At 40.4% G+C, this 23203-nt stretch overlaps 1 protein-coding gene across 1 annotated transcript in view; it reads left to right on the top strand.

The window, feature by feature from the left end:
- Window positions 1–23203, top strand: part of rad17 (RAD17 checkpoint clamp loader component) — a 66518-nt gene that overhangs the window by 21701 nt on the left and 21614 nt on the right. The window contains exons 5-11 of the mRNA XM_078564310.1: window positions 1492–1654; window positions 2957–3093; window positions 3437–3489; window positions 5922–6047; window positions 8419–8488; window positions 15163–15274; window positions 17096–17290. Coding sequence (XP_078420436.1) covers window positions 1492–1654; window positions 2957–3093; window positions 3437–3489; window positions 5922–6047; window positions 8419–8488; window positions 15163–15274; window positions 17096–17290 — 856 coding nt within the window. The remainder of the gene's footprint in view (window positions 1–1491; window positions 1655–2956; window positions 3094–3436; window positions 3490–5921; window positions 6048–8418; window positions 8489–15162; window positions 15275–17095; window positions 17291–23203) is intronic.

The raw sequence follows: 23203 nt of genomic DNA, 5'->3' as shown, positions 1-23203 counted from the left end.
CCCAACTCCACCCAAGAATTCTCTTATAAGACGCATCAATTTTAAAATTATTTACTACTTGTGGCATACCCATAAGTATGCCACAATCCACTAGAGAAATTTCCTCAGCTCCAGCTATTTTCAGAAATAGAACTTTTACCCTCTCTTTACTGTAGAGGCCTCAGTCCTGTATTGGTTATTTTCCAATACTTTCAAGCTACTCAGCTGGTTACTTTTTTTTGCGATAAGACACTGAGGTCTACTGTATATTCTCCTGCTAGCTTCAAACCAGGAAATCTTCCTGCTTCTGTTCCCCACAAACTTCAAACTGAGATTAAGCCTCACCCGTCTTCCATGCGGTCAATGATGAAGTTAGTATTTTACCCTGCTTACAACACAGGTCTGTCTAACTTCTAATTTTGGCGAACTTCTCTGTGAGCTGCAAGCCAGTCCAAGAGATCCAAACTGCAACTAAAAACCTCTCCCAGCAAACACTGTTAAATTGAAACGTCAAAGCCTTCCTAAACTCCACCTACCTCCATGACAACATACCCTACACTGGGCTATCCTCAAACCTACCTTTTAAGTTAATTATCCCTCATTTATAATTTCCCCAGCTAATTAAGTCCATCTGATGCTTTATATAAAGCTTCATCTCTTCTATTCTGACTCTATTAAACAAACCTAGGTAACCTGAACTAGAATTCTTTGGATATTCATGCAGTCACAAAAGCCCAGCATTTTAATTGCCTTACCTTCACAACAATAATCTTCCCAGAGCTAAACATTACCTCTGAAGTATTAACATGAACCACGAACTAGATATTCACAACAATTTGCTCACCATAACTTCCTCGCTTTTCTACTGTCCCCTATGTTTGAAACCCAGAGTCCTGAATGCCTTTTAAGCCACTTTATCAACCTGCCCTCCCTTTACTGTTGATCACTGAAAATCACATAGATGTTATAAACCTGTGTGCAGTGAGTAAAAGGAAAAGGCCATTTTCCTTTGTACAGTAATGCTTAGTATCACTATTTGACTCTAACTTTACTTTCTCATTCCATTGCAAACCAGTTCCCCATAATGTTTTCATCATTAACTCCTTGTTAGTAGTATATACAAAGTGTACCATTTGGAAGTATATTTTCCCTTCATTTTTTTTTTGTAAGTTTTGTTCCCTCTTTAATATTCGGGCACTGAGACCAATTGTAGTGTCCTAGCCACCATTCTGGCTGAAACCAACCAGTTCGATACACAATCCTGGGACTTGCTGGTCTTTGTCGTTCAGGTACTCCTTTCTAACCAGTTGAGCCATTGGAGAGCTTGGGATTCAAACTAATCACAATTACTTTTAACTTTTTAAGAGTATTGACCAATCCTTCTTGCGATGTAGCGTATTGTTCACTTTCTGCCTTATTGGAGTTTGAAATTTAATAGCAGTAGAGTCTTGTGAATTTCTCTGACATATGAATCTTTATTGAACCTATATATGATGTATTTTTGTACCAAAGGGTGGTTCCATCTTATTACTAACTGGTGCTGCTGGCACTGGCAAGACTGCTACAATACAAGTTCTTGTAAGGGAGCTGGGAATTCATCTACAGGAATGGACAAACCCTTTATCAGAGAACAAATTTAAAAACCATGATGAATTTAAAGACTACTTTAATCCTGGTAAGAGCAGATTTTGGTAAACTGTGTGCGTGTGTGTGTATGTTGTTCAGAGACTGGTCTTATTGCAGCTTCACTACGCAGGCTTATGGCCGAGGATTAAAACTGAAATTCTTTTTTTCGATCTGTATAACTTAGTTGTTCTATCAGCTGAGGGCGAGCTTTTTTTTTAAACAAATGAATCGTCAAACAATGCTGTGGTTTGTCACACATACAAGGTTATGACACAACATAGATTCTAGATTTATGCACAAAACAGCAATGTGTGATCTATTGCAACTTTTCATTGCCCATTTTAAGATTAGCTTATTTGATCATAAATATTGTTGGGTATGTATTCATTGCACTTTATGACAACAAATGTGACCCTAGAGGAAACTGAAAACTAGAAGTGGAGACAATATCCCTGTTAACTGTTTCAAATTGCCATTTGATCTCCTAATAGAGTATAGGGGCATAGACAGAAAAGTGGAGTTAAGGCCATTAAAAGATCAGCAATGATCTTATCAAATGGTGAGCAGGGGCTGAATGGCCTACTCCTGTTCCTAGTTTGTATGTTTAATTTTGCCCAATTATTATTTTGAAAATGCTATTTGTTTTCTGTCAATCCTCAGGCAGTTGATGTGATCCTTTGGTGATCTCAGTATTAGGCCAATGTGTGATGTGTTTGAGCAATAAGAAAGGTTACAGAACCCTCCATTATCCCCATCTTATTTTAAGAAGGATTGGCTAAGATTGTGGTGCTTGCTTCTTAGGGGCAAGATGAGGATGAGTAATGATGGTAATTTAGAACTAACTTTGGTCCTAATTTCAGTACCAATTTGTAATTAGGCAAAATCCTTAATAGTTTGTTTTTGTCTTTAGTAAAGCACTTTTAGTTTCTCACTTATCCAGATCTCATTATCACCATATCTTTTGTTTTCATAAGCAGATGTTTTTAATTTTGTCAAAAGGTAAATATTACAGTGGGTGAGGGGGGGTGGGCATTAACTAGGGGAGAAAAAATGCAATATTTCTGTTACTCGTCAGGCAAAATGTTTTCTTTCTCTTTTTGGCTTCCTCCTGAAAGCTTGCTGGCCCGGGTCACAAAGCTGAAAAGGAGCCCTTCAGCTGACACACCAGAAGACATTGGTAGCTCTGAATTTCTAAATTACTAATCACCCACCAATCACAAAAGTCTCAGATGCGACTTTCCATAGAATGACACATGTCTTTATGTTGATAAATATAAACTGTACTAATTGGATAGAATGTGAACTTCAGTTTTTTCCAACCTATGTGAATATATCTTTTGATTTACCTCAGAACCAAGTTTTCAGGTATACGTCAGCAAGTCACAGTCTATACTATTTCAAGAATTTTTATTACGAGCCAACAAATACAAAAAGCTCCAGATGATGGGAGATGGACTGGAGACAGACAAAAAACTGATTCTTGTGGAAGTGAGTACAATCTTTTTGAATTCCGTGTTCATTAGAGAAAGAGTTGACCCTTGAAACGATGTACCTATTTGATGAGGGGGTGGGGCAATAGCAGGGTTGGTATTAATCTTTTGAGTGATATGTAAGATTGTTTTCTATTTTAGTTTTTAAATGTTGAAGTATCTTCTGTACTCAGTTAAAATTGAATTCTACAGTAGGGACTGTTTGATATTCTAGAATGCCAAAATGCTGATTATTCAATACCATTGAGAGTGTTTGAACTTTACAGTGGATATCAGACCTTTCTGTTTATTTAGATGAAACTAAATATGTTGTTTTATTGATGACTTTTATTTCTTAATAGGATATTCCTAATCAGTTTTATAGAGAACCTTCATGCATGCATGATATCTTGCGGTAAGTTTTCCAAAGTAATTATTGATCACTGAAAAGATATTTATTTATGAACTAAACTAATCCATTCTCAGTTTTCTGACCACTTTTCTCAAAGTACTAAGCAGTAGTTAGAGAATTACAATTCAGCCAACTCTAATATATAGAAATTAAAAACATTTATACATTTAAAAAAAACCTTAAAACTTTGACTAACTTCAAATCAGTTTTTCCCAGGTAGTCATTGTCTAAATCACCCAAATAAACAAAAGGTAATATCAATTTTTAAAAAAATTGCAGCTAACATAGCATTCAGCACAACAGTTTTCACTGGTCTCATTTCAATCTCCAACAGAACAAAACAGATCGCTGCAGCAGCTTTATTAAAATTGCTTTCATAGTTCAGCTCTTTCTCCAGCAGTTGTCTTTAGGCCTTTCCACAATCCATAACCCTCAACAGAGTTTCCCATCTTTGTCTCACATGACCTTGGTCTCAATGGTTGTTTCCATCCAGCTGCTCATATGGTTCAGGCTTGAAACAACATAACTATATCTCTCTAACTTCTCCTCAAGCATTCAAAACTGTGACCCCTTTGAGATCTTGCCCAGTAGCGTCAGTTTTTCCTTTATGTTCTACAGATCTGTTTGCAGGTGCAAACTGGCTTTCCTCTGCATGCAAAAAACTGCTCCCCTTCATGGATTGAACACAGGTACATGACAATTTGAACAAGGACAATATCTGGAATTACACTAACACCACCCCTTTTCCAAAAGGCAACAGATCACATTTGCAGTGTGAAAAATATACAGCATAAGACCAAGTGTTGGCTAGAATTTTTAGCTGTCATTAAAAAAAAATACCCAACTGTGGTGTGAGTAGGGACAATTAATTTGTGTAATTGTTCAGTTGCATGACCTTTCCTTGCTCAGGGGGTTAGCCTAGTTTGGGGTGGCAGGGGTAGAATGGCAAATTTGCATTTTAGCTGGAATGCAAATAGATGTCTGCTTAAAGGTAAATGGCCATAACTGGGTACAAACATTACTACATCCTTTTAAAAAAACTGCAAGTATGGTTGTAAAGGTGGAAAACGGTTAGGTGAGGTGGGGCATGGAGGTTATATACCAAGCAAAAATTAACAAAGAGAACCTAATGTAGTGGAATAAAACAAAATTGGTGGGCAAGTGATGGAATAGTGCAGCACCTGACCCTGCCAACACAATTCCATGGCTGATAAAGTGGAAATGCTGCTATGTGAAGTAGCTATGAGGAAGATTGCCTCTATGGCATTCAAGGATATCAGTCCCATAGGATGATATTACACCATGCCTGGCAGGAGCATGAGGCTGGATAGAATGATGTATACATTAACTGTAAATTCTGTGAACAGGTGCAAGAGGCTGGCATTTAAGGAATTTTGGTAAGACTACCCAACAGTATAACTTATCGAGTTGTTGCTAACAACTTGTTTTAAATTTATCACTCATCCCTAAACAAGCTTACATTTCTTGCATTTCATCTCATGCATTTCTGTATATCAACACAGCACCTGTTCAGGGAAATGCACAAGTGCCCAACTTCCAAGGTGATTACATCTCAAATCATTGTAGTGCAACCTAGTTGGACACTTATTGATCTGCAAGTTTTTTTTTATTCTTTCATGGGATGTGGGCATTGCTGGCAAAGCCAGCATTTGTTGCACATCCCTAATTGCCCTTGAACTGAGTGCTGCCTTAGGCTATTTCAGAGGGCATTTAAGAGTCAACCATCTGGAGTTACGTGTAAGTCAGACCGATAAGGAGGCAGATTTTCTACCCTAAAGGACATTAGTGAACCAGATGGGTTTTTACGACAATCAAAGATAGATTCATGGTCACCGTTACTGAGACTAGCTTTATATTCCAGATTTATTTATTTGTCCCCAGAGAATTAGTCTGGATTATCTAGTCCAGTGACATTACCACTACACCACTGTCTCCCCGGTTGGGTACATGTCTGTGTTCTCCTTACATTTGCAGCCATTTGAACTTTTCTACTAAAACAAAAATATTACACACCATTCAAGGGCACAGTTCTGACTGGGGGTAAAGCTTGTTTATTGAACTCTATATGGTGAAAACAAGGCTGTAAACCATTGAGTGATTTACATAAGATTCACACACGTGGTTTTGGTTAAGTACATTTCACAGCCTTAAACTAAACTTATTTCAATTTTAAGTCTAGCAATGTTCTAGGTTTGTGAGTTGTTCCTTGATGTATATACTGTATAAAATGACTATAGAATCATAAAATAGTATAGCATATGATGAGATTATTCAGCCCATAGAGTTTGTTTCTAGTGTGCTGGTGCAATCTCATATTACAAGCACTTTTGATGGTAAATATGTTGTGGAAGAAGAGTAATAAAATGTGTTTGTTCTTTGAGTTGAAAAAGTTAAGCGCTTTAAATTTTTCATAGGAGGTTTCAGCAGACAGCAAGATGTCCACTGGCGTTCATAATTTCTGACAGTGCAAGTGGAGACAGCAGCCACCGGTTACTCTTCCCTAAGGATATCCAGGAGGAATTGGGTATCTTTAATATCAGGCAAGTAATAACAGAGCTGCTAATGACAAATCTATGTTTGGGTGATAGTGTATTTCTGTTGGCTTGGCTTGTATCCACTTTCTTGATCTTTATAGTTTTAAAACAGTAAAAAATAATACTTTTCAGAGTACATTGAAATAAGCATGTTGTGATCTGGAGTTTAAAAATTTAATTTAAAATATTTTAAATCTCATTGTTCATAGGAAAATTGGCAAATTCTAATAGTAATATTTCTATTATGCTCACCAGCAACAGTAAATTAATAATTATAAAGTCCCCATAGTTAGTACTACAGGGAGCAATTTTTCTATCTTGTCCTGACTATCATCACTGCTGATTGGATAGTGTTTCACTTTTTTGCCAGTGATCTTCCAAGAGTCTTGCTCACATCTCGATTCTTCATGTGTGGCCTTGACATTGGGTGTTGGCAGGCTGATCAATTATGAAAAACATCGCAGCCAAGTCTAACATCGTAGGAGCAGGAGTACGGCCCCTCGAGCCTGCTCTGCCATTCAGTACAATCTCGACTGATCTTCTGCCTTAACTCCCTGTATCCCTTGATTTCCCCAAGAAGCCAAAAATCCATTTCAGCCTTGAACATACTCAACGACAGAGCATTCATAACCCCTTTGGGTAGAGAGTCCCAAAGATTCACAATCCTTGAGTGGGGAAAAAAAAATATTCTTGTCTTAGTCCTAAATGGTTGACCCCTGAGACTGTACAAATATTTATTTTTTAAAAAAGAGAATAATCTAATTCAAATACAAATAATATATCCACAAGTTCCTTAGTAAGCCAAAGGTGATCTAACTTGCTGAGTTTTTGGGTTTTTTTGGTCAATGGAAAATATTTTTGAAAATTTTGGATCGTTTCTTTAAATCTTCCCACTGTTTGCTTCCATTTTAGTAAGCAGTCAAGGACCCAGCACTGATTCTTCCAGCACTTTACTAATTAACAGCCTGCTAACTGGAAAATACCCTGTTTATCCCTACTGTTTGCTTCCTGCCTGTCAACCAATCCTCCATCCATGCTAATGTATTGTCCCCAACTCCATGAGCACTAATCTTCCATATTAACTTTTTTGTTTAGTGGCACCTTATTGAATGCCTTTTGAAAATCCATGTATACAATTTCTCCTAGTTCCCCTTTATCTACCCTATCGGCTTCATCCTCAAAAAAAAACTAAATTTGTCAAACATGATTTCCCTTTTGTAAAACCATATTTACTTTGACTATACTATGATTTTTTTTTTCTCAAGTGTATTATGACTTCTTGATAATAGATTCCAGCATTTTCCTGATAACTGTCAGGCTAATTGGCCTGTAGTTCCCTGTTTTCTCTTTTTTCCTCCTTTCTTGAATAGCCATGTTGCATTTGCTAACTTTCAATCCTTTGGGACTGTTCTAGAATCTAGGGAATTTTGGAAAATATAACTGGTGCATCCACTATCTCTGCAACTACCTCTGTTAGAACCCTGGATTTAGGCCATCAGGTTCTGGGGATTTGTTGGCTTTTAGCCATACTTTTTCTCTGGTTGCCCCTTGGTTGCCGTATGTTTCTGGTACATAATTTGTGTCTTCTACTGTGAAAACAGACACACGATATTTGTTCAGTGTCTCCAACGTTTCCTCATTTCCCACGATAGTTTCTCCTGTCTCTGCCTCTGAAGCACCACATTAGCTGCTTTTTTTTATAAGTTTGTAAAAGCTTTTACAATCTTTTTTTTAATATTCCTGGCTAGTTTACTCTAATAATTCTTTCTCCCTACTTTTTGGTCCCTCTGGCAGAATTTTAGAAATCAGTAAAATCTTCAGGCTTGATACAACTTAAAAGCCTCTTTTTTAATCTAATAGCATCCTTAATAAACCATGGATGGATCTTTTACGATGAGTTTTTGTTTTTTTAACTGAGAATTTTTGTTGAAATTTTGAATCTTTTTTTAAACATTTCTCAAGTTGATTTGCAGCCATACCTTTTTGAGTCTATTTACGCAATCAACCTTGGCCAGCTCTCCCCTCAAGTTTGATCCGGTCTTCATCCAATGTCAAAATATATGCACTCTAAGGAGGGTTAGAGATTACAAGCAGCAAATTCCTGTGTCTGTGTCTGTGGTCAACTCTATCATCTCATTTTTTATAAATGGCTAAGATGAGTTTATTTAGCTGTGACCAGAGGTGGAACCTGGAAACTGCTGGTCTGCATGATTCAGTCGCACCTTATTAAAAAGCTACTATGAGACCTCATCAGATGTTTAATCTTGTTGCATTCAGAAAGCTGACAAAGTTGAATTCCAAATCAAAATTCTTTGTTTAATTTCTATTCTGCCATCATCTATTATATTGAACATATCCCCTATTTCTTATTTGGCAGTTTTAATCCTGTGGCTCCCACAAGCATGTTGAAAGTTCTAAGTAGAATAGCTTCTCAAGAGGCCAGTAAGGTAAGTTTTATTTTAAGAATTAAATTTTTCAGTTTACTCCCTTCTCTGAAAGGATGTGTTTTGGAATATGTTTCTTTGAGTGTCAGCGGCCCTATGAACCTCGATAGCAAGTGTTGGCAGATGATTGACTGTGGGCAGCATCATAGGCAAGCCCAGCTGTTCCCTTAAAATTTAAAAACATGCACTTTACAGCAGGAGTCACTAGACAGTCATCAGGTGCAGCTGGATAGCTTTGCTCCTGTCAGGAAGTGGTTCAGCAAAACAAACGTGACTCAAAAGAACTTTCTTTATCCTAGAAGAAATAATATAGGAAATTGGAATATTTTCTTATTTGCGCACACTGTATTTTTTCCACTTTATATTCCCCAACTCTTCCCCAGAACTTAGATTTCCCCCCCACTCAGCCCAGTCATGTTAACTGATTCCTGAAGGCATCTAAACTTTTGCCCAGCGAGAAGACCATTCCACTGATTGCTCATTTCGTGAAGATATTCTTCTTGACAACTGTCCTAAGCTTCCCTTTCATCAGTTTTAACCTATGTCCCACATTTGGTTTGGTTCTTGTATCCTGGAATATCTAGTAGTAATGCTCTGGATTACCCTAGTCTATGTTGTTTTAATATTTTGTTTAGTTCATTTAAGAACACTTGTTCAGTTGCCTCCCTCCAAGACTCGTGAGCCACAATCTGTCCAGTATTTCCAATAACTCAATCCTTTAACATTAAACATCAGCTCCATGGCTCTTCTTTACATAACTTCTGTGACTTCAAGTTTATGTTCTGATTACCAAGAATTTACACAGAACCTGAAGGTGCTGTGATCTGTGCTGGGTTGTGGTTCTGTAGATTCTGGCAGCTCCCTGGTGCTTCATGAAAGTGATCATAATTTTTACAAGAGCCTTCACAGTGAAAGTCAGCATATTTCAATTGGGAAGGAGTACTGCAACCAGTCTTAACCCCGTCTTCATCCACAAAAACTACTTGGCAAGATCACAGAATTGCAATCAAGCTTCTCTCACTAGCATGGATTAGTGAATTCTGGCGTGATCTAAGCTCTGAAATCATCTAACTGAGCAGAGAATGGTGATTGAACTTGATCTCCCTGAACTGTGTAGTTTTGTACCACCACGGAGCCTGCATTTATCCACAACATCATTGGCAAAAGAAGCTATGATGGAACTCCCAAATCAGGAATAGCCTGTTAGGTGCACAGTAAAAGTTCTTTAATGTGCTTCCCATTGTGGCTGATTCCATACTTACATTTCATAGGATGTATGGCACAGAACCAGGCCATTAGGCCCAACTAGTCCATGCTGGTGTTTTTGCTGTACCTGAACCTCTTCCCATCTTTCCTCTTCTAAATCTGCCATCCTAACCAGTCATTCCTACTCCTTTAAGTGCATCTATACTATTAACTTCAACCACTTCCTGTGGTAGCGAGTTCCACATTCTGAACACTTGAGGAAGGGAGTTCCTTCTGAATTCCCTATTGGAGTTCTTGGTGACTATCTTATACTAATGACTCTAGTTAGGCTTTTCCCCACAAGAGGAAACATTCTCTCTGTATCCACTCTATCAAATGCTTTCATAATTTTAAAAACCTTTTTATTCAGTCAGCCCTCAGCCTTCTCTCATGTAAAGAGACCCAGCCTGTCAATATTTTCCAGATATATATAAATCCACACATTTGTGTTTTTTTTTCACCCCTTGCTCTTTGTGTAATTTTAAAACATCTTTGGGTTCTTTGATTTTACTTTGCCGTATTTTATCATACCTTCGCTTTGGCTTTCCTAATTTCTTACTTTTACTGCTATACTTAGTATACTCCTCTAGGCTTTTTGCAGTATTTAGCCCTTGGTATCTAACATAAGCATATCCTTTTTTTTTTGCCTTATCCCACCCCGAGCACTCCTTGACATGCAGGGGCTCCAGATTTGGGAATCCCATACTTTATTTTTATCGGAACATATTTGTTCTGAATTCTCACCATGTCCCCCTTGAATTCCTCTCTCTCTTTGTTTACCCCATTTATATATTTATTTCCTGTAGTGATGCTCAGCTATACAAGTTGGGACTTGGGTTTGATCTAAGAGATGTGCTGAGTGGACCCAAACTTTGGGATGAGAGTAGGACTACAGCTTGTGTCAGTGCCATTCATTTAAAGGGGAGGGGACAATTAACCAATGTTCATACTCCTGAACATTGTCCAGTGATTCTTGCTAGAAAGTAGAGTTGAACAGCCTGCCAACACCCACTATCTAGATTCTCAAATGAGGCAGTGGCGCAGTGGTATTGTCAATGGATGGGTAATCCAGAGACCCTGGGTAATGCTCTGAGAATCCCACCAGATAGTGGAATTTGAATTCAATAAAAATCTGGAATTAAAAGGCTAATGATGACCATTAAAATCATTGTCAATTGTTGTAAAAACCTATCTTGTTCACTAATGTCCTTTAGGGAAAGAAATCTGCTGTCCTTACCTGGTCTGGCCTACATGTGACTCCAGATGGGTAATAAATGCTGGCCTAGCCAGCGACACCCACATCCCATGAACAAACATTTTTTAAAATGGCCACACAAGTAAGGGACCAGAGGATTGCCTGTGGAACTATACTCCAGGATAAGACAGTGCCCTCAAGAAGGTAAAAGAAACCCTATTTTGGCCCAATAATCTGCCCTGGCCCCAAACTCTGCTGCATTGATGTGGTTTTTTTTTCACTGCTCAAACACCCTCCTGTGCTCTCTATAAACAAAATTGCAAATTGTATGTAGGTATACATGTAGGTCCTTGTAGCCAGTGGACAGGTGGGTCATCTTAGTTCTGTCGGTGGCACTCTTCCCTCGGAACAAAACCCACAACTAGATTTGAGTGCATAACCTAAGATGACATTACACTGTAAGACTGAAGGAGTGGTGTGTTGTACTTTGGGTCAGAGATTAAAGCAGAGATCTGGTTTAGATGGGGACTATTCAAAGTAGAGCAAGGAATTCTGTGCCCTTAACGATTACCACTAAAAATTGATAACTCATCTCATTGCTCTTAGTGTTTTTACTGTACACAAAATGGGCGTTATATTTTTCCTACAAAACAGTCACTGCACTCGTGTCTTTTATAGTAATTAATTGTACGGAAAGCATTTTGTTCTGAGAGGTGTGGTAAGGACCTAATATGAAGGTGAGCACCTGTTTCTTTTCAAACTGCTGGTCTGGATTGGATTTGAACTAAGATGCTAGAAGTGAACAGTCATCGTGCTAACTCACCGTGCCTCTCGTCTCCTATAAAATGGAAGTTTAATGTGGACATATGTTCTAATAATCTAGTTCCATAATCTTGGAAATTGTAAATCTGTCTTATTACTGGCAGCCTGAAAGAAGATATTTTGTCTCGAATTTCTTTTGTAGCAACATAAATTTCAATGATATTGTCTTAGAGTTTCTGCTCTGTTGCACACAAGTTTTTTTTTCAAATGCAATTCTCCCAATCAGTGTAACCAACACAAAAGACCTGATTAATTGTACCAAATGCAATTTGGATGTAAAATTAAGTTTGTAAGATCTTTTCTGCTAATTTTAATCACGCTGGTAGCAGGTTCCATCTCCATAACCAGTCACAACCCCAAGCTGAATGAATCATTATTGGGAAATTCTGGTAATTGCACTGTACACAGGCTATTGAGGGGACTATACAAATTATGCCAGAACTTCTGAAGCAAGGACACGAATTGGTATGTTTAAATTAATTTCTTTAAAATTTACTCTGGAATTGACTGCCGTACCCCAATCAACTAAACATTTTTGTGCATTTTTTAAAAGTCATTTTCAGTGATTTAAAATCTTGTTACTCCCAGGAGATGAACCGACACTGATTTTAAATGCTTATTGTTTTTTCTTTTTTTTTTTTGCAACAAAACCATTTTCAGCTGGATGAATCAAACTTGACCATGGGCAAAATTTTACACCCCCCCACTGCCGGGTTTGCAGGTTGGGTGGGTCATTGCCCACCCACCCTCGCCCCACTTGAGGCTGTTAAGGGCTACTTCCCATGCCTCCCTCACTGGTTCCCTTTTCTGGCACTCACCATCATGCCCCCCCCCCTCCCCCCCCGCCCCCCACACCCATCCAACCTTTTACCCCCTTCACCGGGTACTCCTTCCCTGTCCGGCCTTGCCATCAGGTTCCCCAGCCCTGGATCTCCACTCCCATCCCTGTTACGAGACCCCCACAGCTGTCTCCATCCTGGCTCCAGGACTTAGAATCTTGCAACTACAAATTGGGCAGGAGCTCTGAGGTGGGACTTCCTGTGTAAGGGACGGAAATCCAGCCTCGAACCAATTTATGCTCCTGGGGGCGTTAAATGGCTGTAGGGCATCAGGGTTTGTTGGGGATGCGTTTCCCTGCCGACTCTTCAGATGGCAGGCAAGATTCCAGCCACCTGTAAAAATTCTCAACATGCCACTCTTAAAAAATATTCATTGATATATTTCAAGCAAAAAAAACTATTTTAAAATGCTGCCTGATTGTGCTGGTTCATGTAAGATTTTGAATTTGACAATATGCAAATGGGTTTGTGCGGTAACTCAGTGGGTGACGGGGAAGGAACAATTTTGAGCATAATTTGTACTGGAATCACCAATTGTGCCCAAAGTGGAAACTACCCCGTCATGAATAGGACTGAGAGGACTCTCCGTTGATGTCACCAGAAAGAACTTCCGGTCGTCACTGAAAGAAAGGTTGTTTGTTTTTAAAATTATTTATTTATTGATTTGCTTATTCGTTTATATATTCATTTGTCGGCATCGCTGGCTAACCACCCATCCCTAATTGCCCTTGAAGGTGGTGGTGAGTTGCCTTTTTGAACCGCTGCCATGTCTGTGTTGTAGGTACACCCACAGTGCTGTTAGGGAGGGAGTTCCAGGGTTTTGACCCAGTGACCATAAAGGAATGGTGATATATTTCCAAGTCAGGATGGTGAATGGCTTGGAGGGGAACTTTAAGGTGGTGGTGTTCCCATGTGTCTGCTGCCCTTGCCCTTCTCGATGAGTCTTGGGTTTAGAAGTTGCTATTTAAGGGGCCTTGGTATGCTGCTGCAGTGCATCTTGTAGATGGTACATACTGCCACTGTTGTGCCAGTGGTGGAGGGAGTGAATGTTTGTGGATGTGGTGCCAGTCAAGTGGGCTGCTTTGTCCTGGATGGTGTCAAGCTTCTTGAGTGTTGTTGGAGATGCACTTGTCTAGACAAGTGGACAGTCCTCCATCATACCCCTGACTTCATGCCTTGTAGATCGTGGACAGGCTTTGGGGAGTCATGAGCTGAGTTACTCATCACAGGATTCCTAGCCTCTGACCTGCTCTTGTAGCCACAGTATTTATATGGCTAGTCCAATTCAGTGAATGTCAAGGGTCAATGGTTACATTCTCTTGTTGGAGATGGTCATTGCCTGGCACTTGTGTGACACGAATGTTACTTGCCACTTGTCAGTCCAAACCTGGATGTTGTCCAGGTCTTGCTGCGTTTGGACATGGACTACTTCAGTATCTGAGGAGTCACGAATGGTACTGAACATTGTGCAAACACAGCCAACATCCCCACTTCTGACCTTATGATGGAAGGAAGGTCATTGATGAAGCAGCTGAAGATGGTTGGGCCAAGGACACTACCCTGAGGAACTCCTGCAGTGATGTGCTGGAACTGAGATGAATGACCTCAATAATGACTCAACCAGCGGAGAGTTTTCCCCCTGATTCCCATTGATTCCACCTTTACTGGGGCTCCTTGATGCCACACTCGGCCAAATGCTGCCCTGATGTCAAGGGCAGTCACTCTCACCTCGCCTCGAGTTCAGCTCTTTTGTCCATGTTTGAACCAAGGCTTGAATAAGTACAAAATGTCTGCTCCAAATTTTCTCTAATTTAATCATTCAATATTGTACAATGGACAAGACAGACTCTTGGTAATTTATGTTTTTATAAGGGATCTTGGATGAAAAAGCCTTTCTTTTAAATTTAAGCAACAATAAATACCTGAAACAAATAATTTAGTTACAGATGTCCTCTGTGTAATAGTGAACTGTTCACTTTCAGTTTCTGGACCAAGTGGCAAAGCAAGTTAAATGCTGATAGAATTCTTGATATGTAGCCAGAGCAAAATTGTGCTGAGGATTTAGTGATCTCGTCAGGTCACACTTGGAGTGCTAAATTCAGTTCTGGGCACCATGCCTTAATAGTGATATATTGGGTAGGGACAGAGAAGAACAGATCCGATCCCAAATTTTAAAAGATTTGAGCTATGAGGAAAAAATATAGATCTTCAATACTAAAGAGAGAAGTGGGACCAGTCTGGTCGAAATGTATCTGCATCTCTGATCAGAACTGCTTTCGTGATTACTTGAATGTGCCTCACACAGACGTTTTGTCAATATGCAATGAGAATTACATTTTGCATATTGTGTTCAACTCTGCTCTATAATCATTGCATTGAACTTGTATTTGCAAAGTCAAAGTTTTTAGATAAAATGGATATCTTGTGTTCAATTATGTATTGATATGAAGCTAATGTTATACGATCAGCTCTACATATTGATGTTAACCAGCCAGTAGATTGGGTGGTAAGATTAAATATTTTTATCTAAAAGAATGGGAACAGTTAATTATTTTGCTTAATATCCTGCTATTTAGAATGATGGGAAGACTATTGTTCCTGACAAGACTGTGTTGGAGATGCTCTGTAAAGGCAGTGCAGGAGATATCAGAACTGCAATAAACAGCCTCCAGTTTACTTCAGTGAAAGGTAATTAAAATAAGTTAACTTCATAAATATATTAGGGATACAGAATTACTGATTTTTTTCTCTAACAATACAGAATCAGTCAATTAATTCTTTAATATTTGGGACAAAGTTTTATATTTAACATTGATTTTGGAACCCAGCATGTTGTAAATAATTATGGGTTGGAATTTGAGTGCTGTGGCCCTTGGCCATAACCTCTGGCTTAAAAAAAATTTGGGGGGGAGCCCATCGTTAATTAATTGGCCGTTAATAGACTGAAGGCAGACTTCCTCCCTTCGGACAGGAAGTCCTGCCTTGGAGATCACCTGGACAATGAGAGGCCGGCAGTTCTCCAATACCAGCAGTGCCACTGGGAACAGTGGCCACTGCTGGTACAGCATTTGTGGCTTGAGGAGGCAAACTGCACTGAATCCAGCACAAATGAGTCAGGGGTTTCCCTGGGTGCCTGGCAGGCCCCAGCAAGGGGTGGTGGGGTCCAGCGTTTAAGAGATCATGGGGTGGGGAGGGGAACTGGGAGCAGGGAGTAATATGTTGAATGGGGAGCCCTCCAGGAGGCCAGTTACAGAGGGACCAGTCCACGCAGGGAAACCTGCCAGGCTCGGTGCTTGGTGTGGACTTCTCCTGTTGTCAGTTAAATTGTACTGGTGGCAAGATGAGGCCCCTAAGCAGGTATTGATTGCCCCCTTAAGGGTTTCAATTGGCCCACTGGAGGGTGGGTCACCTGACACCAACCTGCCTGCTGGTAAAATTGCAGTAGGGACAGGGGAGGGCAAGTAGATGATGGGCAGAACACCCGCTGGATTTTACATGCTCCCTGCCTTTAAACCTGCTGGAGGGGGAGCATATAATCCAACCCTAAGTATGTTATAGTGAACTTAAAAGTTTAATTGTGGAATGTAAAAAAAAAAATTAATTTGTCAATTTCCTATTGGAAGCTAAGACTAAGAGTAATATTCAGGTGATGTGAAGTTAAGGATCAAGGAATAACAGGAACAGGCTTCACAGATTTAGTTCAGCCCTCATTTTAAAGTCATGCATTCTGTCTTTATTTTATTCGGTACTTTGTTTTATATTATTTATAACAAAATGGCAAAACTTAAAGCATTTTGGAAAGTAGAGGTAGAGTTGGTTAGAGCATAGGCACAGTACAGGTTGAAGAACTAAAGATGCAAAAGTGAGGCACTACCACACCACTATAGGCAGGGGTTGTAATTACAAGGTGACTTGTTTATGTGGGCATTTTCCATTCTGCTGCAGCAGGGATATGGATGCTACAATTTGTTTCAGCTTACTTGAGCTATGAAGCATAAGAATAAGTCCGTTCTTTTTCTGATCACTTCACAATAGTACCTGCTGCAAAGGTATCTAGGAATTGGATGAGACAGCCTGAGCTGTGACCATTTCCACAGTCAAATACCCTGCCAATACTAATTACCTAGGTTCACATTTGAAGATAGGTGACCTTGTCACGGCACCAGAAGACTTCTGGTACCCAGCTTGAGCCCCTGTTTTTAAGAGGGAAAAGTAGAAAAATTGAAACGTATATGATGTTGTATCAGTTAGGTGATTGTAATGTGAGTAGTTCCAGTGATGAACTCTGCCACTTTTTAAATTGTTTTTATGTACCTTGATCCTAAAATGTGGAACATGTTGAAGGTACCTATGTATAATAGATTTTAAAGTGATAATACTCTGTTTCAGCTGGTCACCTTCTACACAATGGTTTCTTCAGATTTGTACTGCAGCGTATTGCACAACTGCAGTAACTCTTTTTATGTATGTCTGTGTGCACATAAACATGGTCATCTTCTGACAACTCAGGTTGCTCATTGGAACAAAATCAGACACAGAGCCATAAAGGAAAAACATTAGTCAAGGTGGGCACGTCTTCAAGAAGAAAATATAAAGAAAAATCTTCAAAGGCAAGTGAAAAGGGAGGTGGCCTGGCCACTATTGGAAGCAAGGACCAATCTCTCTTCCTGTTTCGAGCTCTGGGAAAAATAATTTATTGTAAACGTAAGTTGAACAAGTTTCTGACAGCTTCTTCCAGATCTGTTTGAAAGGGTCAGTTTACAGTACATTCGTTATCTAGTCAGAGTTTAGTCTCATCAACAAACTTTAGAATATGCTCGTGGATATCCTGTGGTGGTGTTACTGCTACAGGATTCATTTTTTTAATATAAGAGCTGTGCAGTTATGCCTTTGTGCATGATGTATTCATTTCACTGAAGTAGATTTGTATTCTTTTAAGATTTCTAAACTTAATTGACCTAAGTAGGCATATCCTGAGGTGAATTAGTAGCTAATTGGTTTCTTCAGGAATCAGTAAAAATTAACTAAAGATTATTTTACATCTATAACAGTATGAAGTGCAATGGATAGACTATTTTATCTACCTGATTGTAAAATAATATCAGTTTGCATTTTGTGTTTGTCATACTTTGTGTCACACAAATTTCTATGTCACAATTCAAAGGATAGTATACAAAGAACTGTCCAGGAACACACAACATTTGCATTTATAAAAAAATTCTGTCACACTTTAAAAAAAATTTTTTAAGTAATAAAGAAAAAGTGTTTAGAATATATAGCAACATCCCCTCCTGCACAATTTAAAAACAGATATATAAACTAGAATGCCTGTAGCCTTTGAGCTACCCACAAGCAAAATAAAGTTGCTGGCCCCAAGCTTCAACAGCAATTGACTTTGGAAAAACCTTTAAATGTCCATCAGAGTTGATATCCTTAAAGAACACATCTTCATCTTTGTGTCAGAATAATGTGCTGTTTTACGTGGTAAAATGCTGCTCTTTGAATAACATTGTATAATCTGATTTATTGTGAAGAACTCACAGGTAGTCCACCTATCTTTAGGATACATTCCTCCTTGTCACCTTTCTCCATCACATTTATTTTTGAAACGTAACACAAATTTGACTGACAATTGCAAAGGCTATTGATTTGAGGCATAAGCCACATTATTCTTAAACAAACATACAAATCATTCTTCTTGAAACAAAATGAAGGCAAAGTCCACCTCAACCTCAAGTCTGAACAGCAATTTAATCCTAATCTGATTGCATCCACTGTTTATTTAAAAGCAATTAGGCAACAATGCTTCAATTTGATAATGGATTGCATTACATGTTACACTGCTCCTATTCATATAAAACAGAATGTTGAAAACTCTTCATGAGCAAATGATATTATCTGACCATGAAGCAATGTCATGGAGATCCACTTGCAATAATATGAAAAAGTGGTGTATGTGCATAAGTATCCCCTTTGTTTTTACTTAGTGTCAAATTTCTATCACCATTCTCTGCATTAAGTTATGAGCAGTTATACTCCAGAGAGATTTCTTGCAGCTGTTTGCCAATTTGCATATTTGACACACACGTAAATTTCTTCCAACAACCCTATTTTTTAAAAAGGGATAAAGAAAGCCAGTCATTTCAAATGTTTAAAGAAGCTCCCTCGACAATAGAAAATATCTTATTAATATAGGACCAGAATATTAACCTTTGTGCCAGGTTTTACACCATCCATTGGAGGATTTTCACTTGATACCCACTGACTTCACTTTTACCGAGACTCCTGGTGCCATACTCAGTCAAATGCTGTCTTGACATCGAGGATTACGTAAGATATACAGTAGAGAAACAGGTCATTTGGCCCAACCGATCCATGCTGGATTTATGCACCACTTAAGCCTCCTCCCATCTTTTCTTATCTAAATCTACAATCGTAACCATCAATTCCCTACTGTCTAAAATGCTTATCTGGTTTTCCCCTTAAATGTATCTATACTATTAGCTTCAACACTCCCTGTGGTGGCGAGTTTCACATTCTTAACATTCTTTGGGTTAAGTAGTATATTCTGAATTCGCTATTGGATTTCTTGGTCACCATCCTTTAGTAATGGCCTCGAGGTATGGTCTGCCTACATGCGGAAACATTCTCTCTATCCACTCTATCTATCAAAACCTTTCATGATTTAAAATACCTCTATTCGGTCACCTTTCAGCCACCTTTTTTTTCCCAAGGGAGAAAGAGATCCAGCTTGTCAGTCCTTTTACTGGTCTGATTACCCATGCATTTCTGGTATCATCCTTGTAAATCTTCTCTGCACCCTCTCCAGTGCTTCAGTATCCTTTTTATAATATGGCGATCAGAACTGCACTCAGTACTCTTGGTTTAACCAAGGTTTGATACAGCGTTGACGTAACTTCCCTACTTTTCAATTCTATCCCTTTACAAATAAAGCCTAGTGCTTGGTTTGCTTTTCTTATGGCCTTGCTAACCTGTAGTGCAACTTTGTGATTGATGTATTTGTAATCCAAGATTCCTTTGTTCTTCTACCCCCTTTTTTATTCATTCATGGGATGTGGGCTTCGCTGGCTGGGCCAGCATTTATTGCCTATCCCTTGTTGCCCTTGAGAAAGTGGTGGCGAGCTGCCTTCTTGAACCACTACAGTCCATGTGTACATACACCCACGCTGTTAGGAAGGGAGTTCCAGGATTTTGACCCAGCAACAGTGAAGGGACGGCAATATATTTCCAAGTCAGGATGGTGAGTGACTTGGAGGGGAACTTCTAGCTGATGGTGTTCCCATCTATCTGCTGCCCTTGTCCTTCTAGGTGGTAGTGGTCGTGGGTTTGGAAAGTGCTATCTAAGGAGCCTTGGTGAATTCTTGCAGTGCATCTTGTAGACGGTACACACTGCTGCTACGTGCGTCGGTAGTGTAGAGAATGAATGTTTGTGGATGTGGTGCCAATCAAACAGACTGCTTTGTCCTGGACGGTGTCCAGTTTCTTCAGTGTTGTAGGAGCTGCACTCATCCAGGCAAGTGAGGAATATTCCATCACGCTCCTGACTTCTTCCTTGTAGGTGGTGGACAGGCTTTAGGGAGTCAGGAGGTGAGTTACTCGTCGCACGATTCGTAGCCTCTGACCTGCTCTTGTAGCCACAGTATTTATATGGCTAGTCCAGTTCATTTTCTGGTCAATGGTAACCGCCAGGATGTTGATAGTGGGGGATTCAGTGGTGATCATGCCATTGAACATCAAGGGGCGATGGTTGGATTCTCTCTTGTTGGAGATGGTCATTGCCTGACACTTGTGTGGCACGAATGTTACTTGCCACATGTCAGCCCAAGCCTAGATATTGTCCAGGTCTTGCTGCATTTGGACATGGACTGCTTCAGCATCTGAGGAGTCGTGAATGGTGCTGAAGATTGTGCAATCATCAGCGAACGTCCCCACTTCTGATCTTATGATAGAAGGAAGGCCATTGATGAAGCAGCTGAAGGCGGTTGGGCCTAGGACACTATCCTGAGGAACTCTTGCAGATGTCCTGAAGCTGAGATGACTGACATACAACAATCACAACCATCTTCCTTTTGTGCTAGGTATAACTCCAACCAGTAGAGTTTTCCCCCTGATTCCCACTGACTCCAGTTTTGCTAGGGCTCCTTGATGCCACACTCAGTCAAATGCTGCCTTGATGTCAAGAGCAGTCACACTCTCACCTCACTTCAGGAGTTCAGCTCTTTTGCCCATGTTTGAACCAAAGCTGTAATGAGATCAGGAGCTGAGCAGCCCTAGTGGAACCCAAACTGGGCATCAGTGAGCAGATTGTTGCTAAGCAAGTGCCGCTTCTTAACACTGTTGATGACCCCTTCCGTTACCTTACTGATGATCGAGAGTAGACTGATGGGGCAGTAATTGGTCGGGTTGGATTTGTCCTGCTTTTTGTGTACAAGACACACCTGGGCAATTTTCCATGTAGCCGGGTAGATGCCAGTGTTGTAGCTGTACTGGAACAGCTTGGTTAGGGGTGCGGCAAGTTCTGGAGCACAGGTCTTCAGTACTATTGCCGGAATATTGTCAGGGCCCACAGCCTTTGCAGTATTCAGTACCTTCAGCCGTTTCTTGATGTCACGTGGAGTGAATCACAATGGCTGAAGACTGGCATCTGTGATGCTGGGGACCTCCAGAGGAGGACGAGATGGATCATCCACTCGGCACTTCTGGCTGAAGATTATTGCGAATGCTTCAGCCTTATCTTTTGCACTGATGTGCTGGGCTCCTCCATCGTTGAGGATGGGGATATTTGTGGAGCCTTCTCCTCCAGTGAGTTGCTTAATTGTCCATCACCACTCACGACTGGATGTGGCAGGACTGCAGAGTTCAGATCTGATCTGTTAGTTGTGGGATTGCTTAGCTCTGTCTATCACTTGCTGCTTATGCTGTTTGGCATGCATGTGTTATAGCGTCACCAGGTTGACACCCCATTTTTAGCTGTGCCTGGTGCTGCTCCTGGCATGCCCTCCTGAGCTCTTCATTTAACCAGGGTTGATCCCCTGGCTTGATGGTAATGGTAGAGTGGGGGATATGACAGGCCATGAGGTTACAGATTATGTTCGAGTACAATTCTAAATCTATCCCATTTAGCACGGTGGTAGTGCCACACAACACAATGGAGAGTGTCCTCAACGTGAAGGTGGGACTTTGTCTCCACAATGACAGTGACCACTGCACAGCTACCGATTCTGTCATCTGTGGCAGGCAGGTTGGTGAAGATGAGGTCAAGTATGTTTTTCCCTCTTGTTGGTTCTCTCACCACCTGTCACAGACCCAGTCTAGCAGCTATTTCCTTTAGGGCTCGGTTAGTAGTGGAGCTACCGAGCCACTCTCGGTGATGGACATTGAAGTCCCCCACCCAGAGTACAATCTGTGCCCTTGCCACCCTCAGTGCTTCCTTTAAGTGATGCTCAACATAGAGGAGCACTGATTTATCAGCTGAGGGTAGGCGGGTACTTGGTAATCAGCAGGAGGTTTCCTTGCCCATGTTTGACCTTCATGGAGTCCCAAGTCGATGTTGAGGACTCCCAGGGCAACTCCCTGTATACCACTGTGCTGCCACCTCTGCCCTACCAGTGGGACAAGACATACCCAGGAATGATGCTGGTGGTGTTTGGGACATTGTCTGTAAGGTATGATTGCATGAGGATGACTATGTCAGGCTGTTGCTTGACTAGTCTGACACAGCTCTCCCCATTTTGGCACTAGCCCCCAGATGTTAGTAGGGAGGACTTTGCAGGGTCGACAAGGTTTGTCGCCATTGTCATTTCTGGTGCCTAGGTTGATGCCGGGTGGTCTGTCCAGTTTCATTCTTTTTTTTGTGTCTTTGTAGCGGTTTGTTACCGCTTGCTAGGACATTTTAGAGTGAACCACATTGCTTGGATCTGGAGTCACATGTAGGCCAGACCAGGTAAGAACGACAGATTTCCTTCTCTAAAGGATATTAGTGAATCAGATGTGTTTTTACAACAATCGACAATGACTTCATGGTCACCATTAGACTTTTAATTCCATATTTTTATTGAATTCAAATTCCACCATTTGCCATGGCGGGATTCAAACCTGGGTCCCCAGACCATTACTCTGGGTCTCTAGATTACTAGTCCAGCGACAATACCACTAAACCATTGCCACCCCCACCTAGACTTGCATCTTCCAAGTAATTAATGACCTCCCTATTCTTCCTACCAAAATGTGCTACCTCACATTTGTCTGCATTGAACAGAAACAAAAATACCTGGAAAAACTCAGCAGGTCTGACAGCATCTGCGGAAAAGGATACAGTTGATGTTTCGAGTCCATATGACCCTTCGACAGAACTAAGATACATAGAAATGAGATGAAATATAAGGTTGTAGAGGGGGGTGGGTGGGACAGGTAGAGCTCGATAGGGGGCCAGTGATAGGTGGAGGCCAAGAAGAGACTGCCAAAGATGTCATAGACAAAATGACAAAGGGGTGTTGACGGTGGTGATATTATTTAAAGGATGTGCTAATGGGGACATTAAGGGTAGAAAGCAGGACAAGCAATTGGGAGATGGCCTTAGTGGGAGTGGGGTGGGGG

The sequence above is a fragment of the Cetorhinus maximus genome, chromosome 2, assembly GCF_964194155.1.
Source record: "Cetorhinus maximus chromosome 2, sCetMax3.hap1.1, whole genome shotgun sequence".
Taxonomy (NCBI): domain Eukaryota; kingdom Metazoa; phylum Chordata; class Chondrichthyes; order Lamniformes; family Cetorhinidae; genus Cetorhinus; species Cetorhinus maximus.
Note: the sequence above shows the minus strand (reverse complement) of the source record. Positions and strands in the feature narration are given on the sequence as shown.